At 37.6% G+C, this 13,092-nt stretch overlaps 1 protein-coding gene across 3 annotated transcripts in view; it reads right to left on the bottom strand.

The window, feature by feature from the left end:
- LOC145783189 (MSL complex subunit 3-like) overlaps positions 1 to 13,092 on the bottom strand; it is a 56,678-nt gene that overhangs the window by 5,752 nt on the left and 37,834 nt on the right. For all 3 annotated transcript variants that reach the window (XM_082594987.1, XM_082594989.1, XM_082594988.1), the window contains 4 exons: positions 12,726 to 12,820; positions 9,743 to 9,827; positions 3,517 to 3,679; positions 265 to 304 (listed from right to left, as the gene is read on the bottom strand). In XM_082594987.1, coding sequence (XP_082451113.1) covers positions 265 to 304; positions 3,517 to 3,679; positions 9,743 to 9,827; positions 12,726 to 12,820 — 383 coding nt within the window. The remainder of the gene's footprint in view (positions 1 to 264; positions 305 to 3,516; positions 3,680 to 9,742; positions 9,828 to 12,725; positions 12,821 to 13,092) is intronic.

Raw genomic sequence — 13,092 nt, 5'->3', positions numbered from 1 at the left:
CCATGGTTTTCGTTGTACTTGTCACTGATTTGAAATGATTCACAGTAAAAGTAATAATGATAATTTATTTGATACCAGTTGGGTGCAAAATAGCGTCACAGTGCAACACTTTAACAAAACAGATTCTTTTAAAAGTTTTTATTCTAAAAATAATTGATTCAATCAACTCTAAAATAAGATTTCATTATTTATAAAGATTTTGAAATCATGAACTAAGATTATTCTAGACCCTGAAATACACATCTCTTCTTGTGACCACCTTACCTCTGGCATCAATGTTGTATGGCATAGCGAGAGAAGATCCCTGAGATGCAAACGTGGAGATTAGGTTTCATGCTGTAGGAACAATGCAGTGGATGCTATGTAAACGGGTTCTATATGCAACCTGTCATTACACTTTTGAAAGTCTAATTAAGAGTCCAGAAATGTGGGTCACACTTCACTTGATACAAATTTATTTATTATGGGTTATTCAAATCTTGTGGCAAAAACGGGACGCTGTAACAAAAAAGGTACAAGTACAAAACCCAACCGAGCACATTGCATGTTGTATTCAATAGTGTATGACAGCAAACATCATGCGGTAGTACTAACCGATTTAAAGAGTGCTACAGTATTTAAAACTTTATCTGGAACCTCATGATCCAATTTTCTGGCAAGGGCCTGGATATAGTCCCAAACCATTAGGGTTGTTTTTCTGTAGTGGCACTAACTTTATTCGGGAACAGAAGTAAAGTTTTTCTTAGATTGTTAAGACAGATATCTGTCGACATTTACATGTAAAAATAAGATGAAATCATGGGCTGCTTTCCACAGGCGTCAAATTTTTACTGCAGTAACCTAATTCCAGGGAGGTGAGAATTCCCCACTAGTTCTGAAAGTGATTACTTAAAGTTGCCGACTTTCAGCCTAAACGTTTATAATCCACTATTTGTGGAACCACATGTTAGTCTGTCGCGATTGTCGTGCAGCATTTTTGTGGCAACTCCGATCAGCGACTTCAGCTCTGTTGTATCTTTTCAGGGGATGAAATCGGGTAACGAAGTGTTCAGGGGACGAAATCGGGTAACGGAGTGTTCAGGGGACGAAATCGGGTAACAAAGTGTTCAGGGGACGGAATAGGTTGCACCCCTGCTCGGGAACCAGGGTACTAGGCTGGACTTTTTATATAAAAAAATATATTACATGTCAAAACAACTATGGAGTTCATTGGTTGGTTTCATAAAACATTTTGTGCAAGAACGACCATTTATCAAAATGACAGGACGTAAAAATGCTTTTATGTCAGAATTGCATTTAGCCTGTTGACAGCGGGCTAAACAAGTAGACATCCTCACTAGTCTAAAAAAAATCAGAGACATTCATTAGACCTCATCATCATCCATTTGTCCCTTCAGTACATGAGACTTGGCGTTTGTCCCCAGGAGCAGGGGTCCGCCAGTTTTTGCAAACCTTTCGCCATGCTTCCCTGTTGTTAAGGTTGATTCTGTCCAGGTTCCTTGCATTGATGTCGTCTCTCACTAACTGTATCCATCCTTTTTTTGATCTTTCCACTTTTTTTCCCTGGACAGAAATCTTCTTTGCCATGACTGGAGTCATCGGACATACGTTCCACATGCCCATACCATCGCAAACGGTATTCATTGCAGTAATCACATCTTATGGAGTTGCTGCCAACTCTTTTCCCGCATGCTGAGCAAAGATCAACTTTAGCTGGATTGAAGGTGTGGAAGACTTTTGTTTTGTTCACATTTATATTTAAGCTTTTAGATTTTAAAGCATCCTTCCATTTCGCATATCGCTCTTCCACCTCCAGCCAGTTGCCTCCGAGAAGAAGTACCAGATCATCCGCATATAAGTATTCTTTTGTCAATTCTTCTCTGGCATCCTTTGTTACTTCATCCAGTACAACAGAAAATAAGAAAGGGCTGAAAACTGAGCCTTGGTGAACTTACTTCCAATCAATGTGATCTTACATTTTCCAACTTTACAGCAGTCGTGGCATATTTGTACATCTCCAATCACTAGACACTGTTTATTTAACCAAGGTTGAGATAACATAACATGGTACGCTCTTCATGTACAAACTAAGCTAAACTATCTGGTATAGCAGAACACAGAACGAAGTTGCCAAAAAACAACTAAACATGCAAAAGGAAATTCAATTTCGAAACAGAAAGTGTAAACTTTGAATCTAGAAAATATAAACAGAAAGATGAACCAGACATTTGTATGCTTGCGGCTCATCTTTCTTGCTCTCTGTATTTTAAAATTAATTTTTCGCACTTTACCTTTCTACCATATCATGTGATCTGTTCAACACCTTTTGATGTAGTTCCTATGATTCTCGTAGAGCCTATATCGTTGAGTTTGAGCTAGTCAGAAGTATTGTACAATTTTGTCTTTTTCCTGTTTATAGATTTAGTAAACCATTGTGTTTTATTCAGATGTAGTAAAATTGTATGTACTGTATATAAGTTATTCCTGAACAGGACATCTTGTGATGTCGAAAACGTTCGATATTTGTTGCGTAGTTTTGTGTTTCTGTAAATGTAATAAACTTGAATATGTTAAACCATGGCCAACTGAAGATGCGGCCTGATTTGTCACATTTTGCAGATTTTAATTACAGCTACTGCTAGTGTTTGATTGACATTTCCTGAGATTTTTTACTTTTTGCTGTCTCCTAATGATATAAAAGCTTTTTGTTGCCTTGGGGAAGCAATAGCAAATGAGAAAAAGTAAGTTGAAAAATGCTGAATCAGACTGTTATTGAAAAATTAACAGTCAGACCAAAATCTTTGAAATCAAATTTTCTTTGTTTTTCAACCTGTGAGGATGTTAAAACCTATTGTGTCATCTGGGGAAAACAGTAAAGAAAGCATAAAAATAAAATTTTTAGAAAAATTTATTTGAACATTCGCCCAAAGTTAGCAAAATCTGGAAATTTCTGCAAAATGTGACAAATCAGGCCGTATCTTTAGGTAGCCATGGCTAAACTTAAAAGAAGCAACTCGTTGGAAAATTTAATGTTGACTGGGATGGTACAAGGTATAAAACAATCAAACCAAAAATGAAATATTTTCACAATATCAAGAAAATCACGGGAATGGAAAGCATGCCGAAAGTCCTAGCAAAAACAGAACAGAATGAAGGGAGTTCAGATGGGAGATCACAGCTGATCAAACATGATCAATCTGTTGAAGAAGTCAATGTCCATAGCTGGCTGAGATTTGGATATAGAGTCAAGATGATTGGTCTTCCACAGGTTAACCAAATGCTGTTGAGCCAAATTTCAATTTTTTTTTACCAAAGGTCTTAGAATATATTGTTGTATCTAAACTCAGGGCTAAAGTTGAATTTGAAAAAAAAAAACGATTACACTGCTGAAATGGTCCACTCTAGCAGTTGCTTCACATTTTTTGAAAAAAGCTTATTGACCCGTAGAATAAAGCGATAAACAAAACGTGATTGCGCACACAGTAGTTATCAACATCACATTATCGCTGTAGTTACCATGACATCATCATCCGGTGATGGGGGGTTAAGATGATTGGAAAGACGACTTGATCTTCTGCGTCCATGCAAGTCACTGGATAGGCCGATCTTGTCTAGATTGGGCTGGTGAGGTATCAGGTAGGTATGGGTCTCCTCTATAATCTGCTCTTCAGCACTTTTCCTGCCAAGAGGTTGCAATGAAATTTAGATGATGTCAGACATAGTGCACGAGCAGCCTAAGTGGAAGTGTTTAATGGATTGCAACAAAGCTACAATTCAGCTACTAAATATCTTTAGTGCAATCAAGCAATAATACTCATTAGCTTTTCCTTAAAACTTTTAGAAATACAGAGCCATGATTCCTTGACCTCCAAAGTACCTGTTATTCGAAGCTCACTCTGGTGCACAAGGTATCTTGCTTTAAAGCTAGATACTGCTAGTTGAAACCAGGGATATCTATAACTACGGGATTGGAAACTCTGTGGAACTGAAAACCATTTTATACACCAGTAGGGTCACTTTTTTTTGTGCGCTGCTGTGATAAATATTCACATAAATTGACCTCAAAGGGCAGCAAGTGGTAGGCTAAACGAACAACCAAAAGTGTAACAATCAATTCACCTGTAAATTGTAAGGACTGCGCTTGCCTGGTTTGTTTATTTGTTTGTATTCCATTAGTGCAGTCATGTAGTATTTTGTTTGCTGCTTAAAAAATTTCCAGAATGACTATTGGTTTTAGTTCTGATAACATTGTAAACGTATTGGTTTCGTACTGGATTGGTCTCTGTGAACAAGTTGATGATACAACAGCACATTTCACTGATTGCTGAACAGTCCTCATTTACTTCTGATCCGATTTGCAGTACGCAAAATGCCAAAGAACAACAGTAGGCGGTTTTTGGACTCATTGCATTCATTCATTTTTTGGATTCATCGTTTTTTTTTTCTAGCAGCGTAAATGTACTTTTAATCTTTTATACATCAATTAAGTTTTAATGTGAGTGTACATTTTGTATTATTATTGTAAAATCGAATTGTGTATATCTTTTAGTGGGTATTGTATTTTGTTAATCATTTTGTAGTCGTAGTAATGTGATGACCCTACTGATGTATAGCACTGAATAGAGTTTCCAATCCCGTAGTTATAGATATCCCTGGTTGAAACTAATAGTTACCTTAAATTGTGTTTATAACTGATCAGTTAACAAGTTGTTTTCATTTTAGCAGCTTTGCCGTTAACATTAATTGCTAGGTTTTAATGCTAAGATTGTATGTTTGCATTTTGATGACTGCTTGATTATTCAGCAATACTTTAAAGCAGCTACGTTATCCAACCAAATAAATTGCGGGGCCACACTTAATGTTTCTACATCAAAAACAACTTTATTGATTTTGACTATATTGACAGTTTGCCTATATCGACGCTTTTTTGTTGGTACACTGAAATTCCTACCTTGTACACGCATTCGCGTTCACCTACATCGATAGTTCATTTATATCGACACCTCTTTTTGATCTCCATGGAGCATTTTATTTGTTTATAGCAGAGGTGCCAAAACTTTCTAGCTACAGGCCAAACTTCGCTATTTGCATGTCTTGTCGAGCTGGATTAACTTTTCACTCATTTTTGTCCTTAAAATTTAGCAAAAAATTCAGTAATTCTTAAAAATGACATATGATTATTACGTAACAGAATGAGTAGAAACCAAACATTAAGCACATACGCTTGTCTGCGTTACTTTGACTTGTTAAACCATAGACATACGAAGCCAAGTAATGTAACAACAGATTGAGCATATTCACGTTTATTTTAACATTTACAGAAAACAAAAACTACACTTAACAAATTACACATCCAACGTGTTGCATTTTTACTAGACTTGCATTTAACAAAAGACAGAATAAGGCAAAGACAAGCAAAATAAGTCGAAGTGAAATATTGTAGTCGATTGCACTACAATTTATACTGAGAAAAGAATGTAATTTAGGTGAAAAGTACAAAGTGTTGGTTTGGTTGGAACACCGTGCGAGTAATCAAATCAGACGTTTGTACCCTGTAGACAAAAATGTTCTGTTTAACTAAATGAGAAAACTTCTTCTGATAGTAGTCGTTGAAGATAAGGAAGTAATAGCACGAATACACGGCTATTGGGAAAAAGCTGAAAATTTTTTGCTGAAAATCGGTGACATTTTTGTTCTCTCGTGTAAAAGTCGTCTAGCTCAGTGGTTCCCAACTCGTTTTTAAGGCGACCCATTTAAAAAAAAATTCAGTTTGGTAAAATCTTGCGACCCAAGCAAATTGTCGTAATATTTTAAAAGCCATACGAGGTTGTGTTGCAAACAAACAGCACTACAAAAGCAGTAACTTTTTCCGAAAATAATATGTTTATCAAATCACTAATGAGATAGCTGTGCTGGCTTGCTGTCAGTGAGTTTTTGAAATCGACGCGTTATTTTGCATAGGCATAGCCGCATGTCGGCTTTAACTTCCAGCCGGTTTCGCTGTTTAGTTTTCAATACACACATGACGCTGAATCCAATCTTACAAAGCCAAGTTGTTGCAGATGGAATCTGTTTTTGAATCCCTAATTGTGAAACTGTGATATACACTTTGTAGATAGAAGCCCAAAAGTGGATGTTTGCAGAATCTTTGGGGTATTTGTCTTTGAAGGACGCAAAAGAAATACGGTTTGCTACTTCTGTCGTTATGTCCATAAACTGTTCTGCAACACGAGTGGAAAGTTGAGGCAGATCTTTTTCAACAGATGGATCAATTATCCAATCATTTTCGTTATTAAGTGTTAGAGATTCTCCCTAATAGTGCACACACTTTTTCGCAAACTGTTCCAGGTGTCTAATTATCGTTTGCTTAAATATTAACTTCATTGCCACAGATATATTGCGTTAGCTGAGGAAATATATCGTACTCATCTCTGGTGACATAACTTTTCCAGAATATGAGTTTTTTGTGTTTGCAGAAACTTTTGCGGCGCGATCAATCATCGTAAAACCGTTGCCTTGCATAGATAAATTTAGAAAATTCACAGAGTCAAATACATCGGCAAGATAAGCAACTTTTGCTTTGAAATCTTCTAGCAAAAACTTCTCGGCTAATCTCACACAGTTCTGTTGCCTCAGGAAGATAGCAATCTCCTCTCGCAAATTACAAACTCGCTTCAGGACACGACCTCGTGACAACTATCGCACTTTTGTGTGCAACAGCAATGCTTGATAATAATCAGAATCCACAAGAACGAAAACAAATGCCGATTTAGTGGACTGATGTCTTGTTTAGATGAAGTTTACACACTTCACATCATTCCACACTTCGTGCAGCTCTTGAGACAGCTTTTTTGCAACAAAGGCCTCTCTGTGGAGAAAGCAATAAGTCCATACAGCACTTGGGGCTTTGTCTTTGATGCGTTTTACCACACCAGACTATGCGTGGTCCAACGTGTGGAAAACTTTGTCATAGTTTGTCCGACATAGCGTTCGTGACATATCATCATCATCATTTTCAGCCTGTGAGAGCCCACTGCAGAGCGTAAGCGTTCCCCTTTTCATGCCAATTTACATGATCATGTGCTAGTTGGTACCAATTGGTTGTATTGCATTGTCTGTCAATGTCGTCCCTCCATCTTACTTTTGGTTTTCCTTTCTTTCTTTTGATTTCTCGTGGTGTCCATGTTGTTAATTTTTTAGTCCATCTATTGTCCTGATATCTTGCTATATGACCTGCCCAGGACCATTTTAGTTTCTTGATTGTGCTCAATATATCTCGTAATTTTGTTTGATTTCTGATCCATTCGGCAGTCTTTTTGTCTCGCCATGTTAAACCCATCATGATTCGTTCATGTGCTCTCTGCATAGTTCTTAGTTTAAGTGTTAATTTCTTTGTGCACGTTAAAATATATATTCCGTAACTTTGTCAAGTTAATTCATGTTTGAGACTGAAATTTTTGTTGGGTTTACATTTAATAATAATAACAATTAATAATAAAAGCGAAAATTGTTAAAACTTCTTGCACTACGATCATGCTACAAAGCTTTCCGATGTCTCGACATGAAACGCTTCATGACACGTGTTTATATTTTCCAGTTTTGTGATCGATCTCATCACGTTTTAAATTTTTTTATTGTTATTTTTTTCGCCCAAGATACAATATGCCTGAAAAACAAGCGACCCAAAAAAATTATCAGGCGACCCAACTTTGGGTCGCGACCCATGAGTTGGGAACCACTGGTCTAGCTCATTCCTGGCACTTCTATTCGGTGGATCATCTAAGCGAGGGATTCTCGAACTTTTTCTATTCACGTACCATTTAGCACTTTCATACAGTGTTCACGTACCACCTATGCTACCACCAGAAAATCTCAAAAATATACAACAAAAACAAAAAAGTTTAAGGAATTTTAGCAAAGCGCTTCAAGACAAAATAATTTTAATATTAGAGTAAATATAATTACATTAAGCTGTTGGATTAGTAGAAGACCACTACTACTACTACTATCAGTATAGGTAGGGGAATTTATGACATATGGTACCCTTACGCCAAAAATTGCAACAAAAGGTTTTTCAACTGATTTGATTAGTACTGGGTGTCAGACTGTCAGTGTTAACATTTATTCAAAATCTTAAGGGATCCAACTTCCGGAAAGTGGTTATTTTCAAGATGGCTTCCAAGATGGCCGCCAAACCAATAAAATAACAGTAAATTGACCATACAATTAAAAATGAACAATAACAATGTATGGTCATTGGTCAATGGTCATATGATGACCGAGTTATGGTCAATTTACTGTTATTTCAATGGTTTGGCGGCCATCTTGAAAATAACCACTTTCCGGAAGTTGGATCCCTTAAGATTTTGAATATGTTAGTACTGACACCCAATACTAATCAAATCAGTTGAAAAACCTTTTGTTGCAATTTTTTGGGTTCAAGGCCACGGTTCAAACCATATATTGCCCTACCTAGTAGCAATATTGAAAACTGAAAAGTTTTGGCTTTCTGTTAAACAACCTAGGTCAGAGGTTCTCAAACTGTGCGTCGCCATGCCCTTGGTGCGTAGTTTTAATTTATCAAGGGCGTCACACAATGATTCCGCTTCGTATCTAAACTCAATTGCATAATAAAGCACTCACAGATATTGTTATACCCTGACATGTGCATTGTGCATGAGAACTCATCATTGCGAAACTGTAGCAAATGCTTATGGTTTAACAATCACATAGCGCAATTCTAACTTTCTAATTTCATTTTGTCACGAGACAGAAAAAGGCTAGAGACACAAATAAATAAAAATGACTGAAATTCCTATAGCTGAGTGGTGAGTGCGTCTCAAGTCCAACAAAAATTTTCAAAACTGTTGCAACGAAAAAAGTTTAAAAACCACTGACCTAGATGTTGCGTCATAAACGCTTGAATCTCTTACGAATAAAGTTAATTATGACACAGTAATGCACATTGAGTAATCTGAAAGTTTGCGCAAATTGTATTATTTTATTTTAACTACTGTCAACCGTGGACGTCCACGTGTCAACTTCAGTGAGTCTCCCGCGTACCATTTGAAAGACCTTCGCGTACCACTAATGGATTGGTACGCGTACCACAGTTTGGGAACCACTGCTCTTGAATATGTTAATTGGAAAAGCATGTTGGAAAAGCATGAGATGCCCATATTCCTTGCCAAGTCAGGCCCATTGACGCCTGTTTCAACTATGATGCTGAATGATGCCTTTCTATCCATTTTACTGCAATCAGGGCGGACTTTCTTCTATAGGCTACAGTATAAATCAAATATAGTTATTACTATCTGAAGCCTTTACAAATTGTTTCACCTAACGGATCATCATCACCAAACGGATGATGATCCGTTAGGTGAAACAATTTGTAAAGGCTTCAGATAGTAATAACTATATTTGATTTAATTCGCTCTGCTTTGCCTTTTTGCTTGGCATTGAGCACTTTTTGTAGTATTAATAGTTTTCATTGTTTTGTTATAATATATATTATGTGGTTCACAAAAGCACCTGAAAATATACTTCACAAAAACAAACATTGTACACAGCACAGCTTCAATTATGTAATTGCTACTGGATAATACTTGGTTAACCTATGTTCAATGGCAGAGGACACTGTAAGAGAGCTACAATTCTTTACAAATACTGTAGCAATAAAGTCAGTGTTGTGCCGCAACATTAATCAAGATGCCTTTCAGCATGCATGCGACAGCAGACATACCTATGATAAGTCGGAAACTTCACAGGTTTTTCCAATTTTCCTTTGATGTTTGTTATGTCAGGCTTGATTGCCAAGCTGTCATCTTCTGCGAGAAGTATAAAAGCGAGATGTGACCAACTGACCAATGCATTGTGCCATAATTGGATGCTACAATTATCATGTAAACTAGGAGTGTGCAAATACTTTTTAGCATCCCCTCCAACAAAATAACTTCTACGTTTCACCTCGAAGGAACATTTACTAAACAGCAATTACTGATGCACTAGAGGCAACATTTTGGTGGAAGTCAAGATGTTTCGGCCTTGGGTAATATCTACTTCATATAATCAATTGAACGGAGCAGTTGTACAGTACACCACCCTCATCAAGCGCATGAGAAGGAGCCTTATGGCAATGTTTAGGGTCTTTTAACATGGTCTATCAAGGAGTAAACATTTTGTTAGATTTCAAATTGACTTCCACAGTCCCATTATCCATCTTAGATTTACATTTAAGGCCAACGTTACAGACAACATGTGCATTTTTGCATTAGTCAGTACCACAATAAACATAGATCTTTCCAAGCTCACGAAGTTGACTATCACAGCCACACACAAAGCTTACACACACACCTCCGGCTCCAGAGTAAAAAAAATGGCTGAATCCGGAGGTTGTTCCATCACTAGTAGCTATGTAGATTATTTGTAGCAGTATTTGCATGGATATTTGAATAAGGCTACATAAAGGTAAAGGTGAGTCCCATACTTGATTCAAGCCTCGGGGAACGAGAAGATAAGGTTCTCATTAGACTAAGCCTTCGGCATTAACGAGAGTAGGGTGGCCAGTTCCTTTCTCTCAGCCGCCTTTCCTTCAGCAACTACGCCCAAGGCTACATAACAAATATCGTCAAAGTCAAAAATTAATTCTGCCTTGTTGGAATTATGGACTCGAAGGTTAAAACATTAAAATCAAGTAAACATTACATTTGGAAAGAGGAACTTGCCCATCTTCTTCCATGTTCAGCTTTCACTGAGTTTGCATTAGATTTTACTGCAGAAAACTCTACTTCAAAGGAATTACTTATCAATGCACTGTAATAAAGTAATATTCCATGGGTAGATGTGCTATCAATTACAACTGTAATTGAATGTAATTAATGATACATTGTTATGTAATTGAGACCTTTAATAACAATTTCGGAAAAATTTTGGCCGAATTACAACTACTTTACGTCAGTTGCAAGCACGATGTATGACTGTATGTGCTCCGCTGGTTAGAATTCAAGACAGGCTTCTTCGTAGAGGACTCTAACCGACAACTGCGTTGAGTAGTGAGGAGTGTTGCTGTGCAATGCATCAGGAACAACTGTAAACAGTGTTTTTAAGCTTATACTCTGCAGTCGTATTGTTATTAAAAATGAGGTCACCCGTCGGTTAGCCACCACCGGGTTTTGTCTGTTTCCACACCATGAGGTGTTCTGGGCATAAGGCCTGTCACTCATCTGCACATCGCACTCACAGGTAGCAATTTCTGCTCCAAAACATCCAACAACAGCAAAAAGACCGTTGCGCCTTGTTGAGGCAAGTATTGAAAAGCTATGGTCCAACTGGCTATCCCATAGAGATCTGATCACTGAGCGCAAAGGTGTGCCTGACAATGCTTCACACCATGCCGCATGACACCATTGTTTACTGGAGTATCCACCAGAATCTGCCAAGAGGCCTAGTGTAGTGCAAATGGCTTTCTTGACCTTTAATTATGACCTTTGGTGGTATTCAGATGGCCGGGGTTATACGTTTTATGGCTTAGCAAGAGGACTGTACGCTGATGTCACAGTGTAGCAAACTTAATGCCAGCATGGACTGTCAGTAGGAGTTGATCACTCAGGAAGGCATAAACCTGATGTTATACTGCTGAATACTAGAAAGGGGGTACTTAAAGTAGGAATATGGAAGATAAGGACCATATACAAAGCAGGATGATACAAAAAACTTAAAACAAGCTATGTCAGTCATCAACTTTAATTGCTTTGAATTAAATAAGACCAGATGGATAGGTGAACAGCACATGTATGACAATGGTATGATAATGAAAAAGGAAATAGTTAACTCAATCATGATGATTAAATTGTCTGCAGCACAATTTAAGGAAAACAACCCAAGAACATAATAATGAAAATATTGAAGTTAGCTATTTCCTTTTCCATTATCATGGCTGTGGCCGTATGCATGTTGTGGCCGTATGCATTGGACTTTTTAGTTATAAAAGGGCTTGAAATTGACGTGATTTTAACCTGTTATCTTCGTTCCGAAGTACTGCCATATGGTTGGTCACAGATGATTGTATTGTAGAGTTGTCGCCGAATTATTGTGATCATAGTTGATTAAACACGGAATGGCCCGTTTCGGTGAGTCCGATTCGGTGAGTCTGATTCGGTGAGTCCGATCCCTTAACGGGGGATTTTTTGAATTTTTTTTTTAAATTATCGGGTAGCGTAGCCTAATTATCATTGCCGTTTTAGGGTTAGGGGTTAGAGGTTAGGAACTCACCGAATCGGACTCACCGAATAGTAGCAGACCCGATTAAACAAGTGGAGAAATCTGCTCTGTTTCAGAGCCAAGGGGGCACCATCCTTCTGCCCTTGCGTTAGACGCTTAAGCTGCTGTATCCATAACAGATACACGTGCTTCTCAGTGTTTTACATGGCAGACAGGGTCATTGTAGCCGTATAAAGGGACTAGGCCTATTCCTTTTCCTGAGTGCCAAACTGAAACAAGATTCAGTACTACTTTTAAAAAGTCTTTGGCATGATCCGACAGGGCATCGAATCCATGCCTACTGATTCAGAGGTGGACACACTAACCACTAAGCCATTAAGCTGGCAATGGGACATTAAGAAATGAAATACTTTTTGCACTCCATCCTAATACTTATACCATCCCATGTCGACTATCGGTGAACAATCGATGTTGGATAACTCATTTTTTATAACGCAAATACTCACCTGAAGTGAAAGAAGGATTCGGAGATCCCAAACTGGAGTCAGAATCCTCAAGCATCGCTGTTCCTCCACAGCACAATTTTTCCTTGTTGTGAATACTATAAAGAAGCTCAGGTTAGGATTCCATTACCATCAGTCACTGTCCTCACTAACATTGAAGATGACGAGCAACTTAAATACCCTCTTTAATATTTCCATTGATTTTAAACAGGGCGCAACTCTAGCAATTGAGATTTTCAACAGTTTTTTCACCGAAACTTCGAGTGAAATTGTCATACATAATACTTCTTACCAGTATATCTAAGTGTATAATTAATCATTTATCGAAATTGCATAAAACTTGTAAATGACTGTTTCACAGTAAACTTTC

Source organism: Aplidium turbinatum, chromosome 14, assembly GCF_918807975.1.
Source record: "Aplidium turbinatum chromosome 14, kaAplTurb1.1, whole genome shotgun sequence".
Taxonomy (NCBI): domain Eukaryota; kingdom Metazoa; phylum Chordata; class Ascidiacea; order Aplousobranchia; family Polyclinidae; genus Aplidium; species Aplidium turbinatum.
The sequence above is the reverse complement of the archived record's forward strand: the minus strand, read 5'-3'. Positions and strand labels throughout refer to the sequence as shown.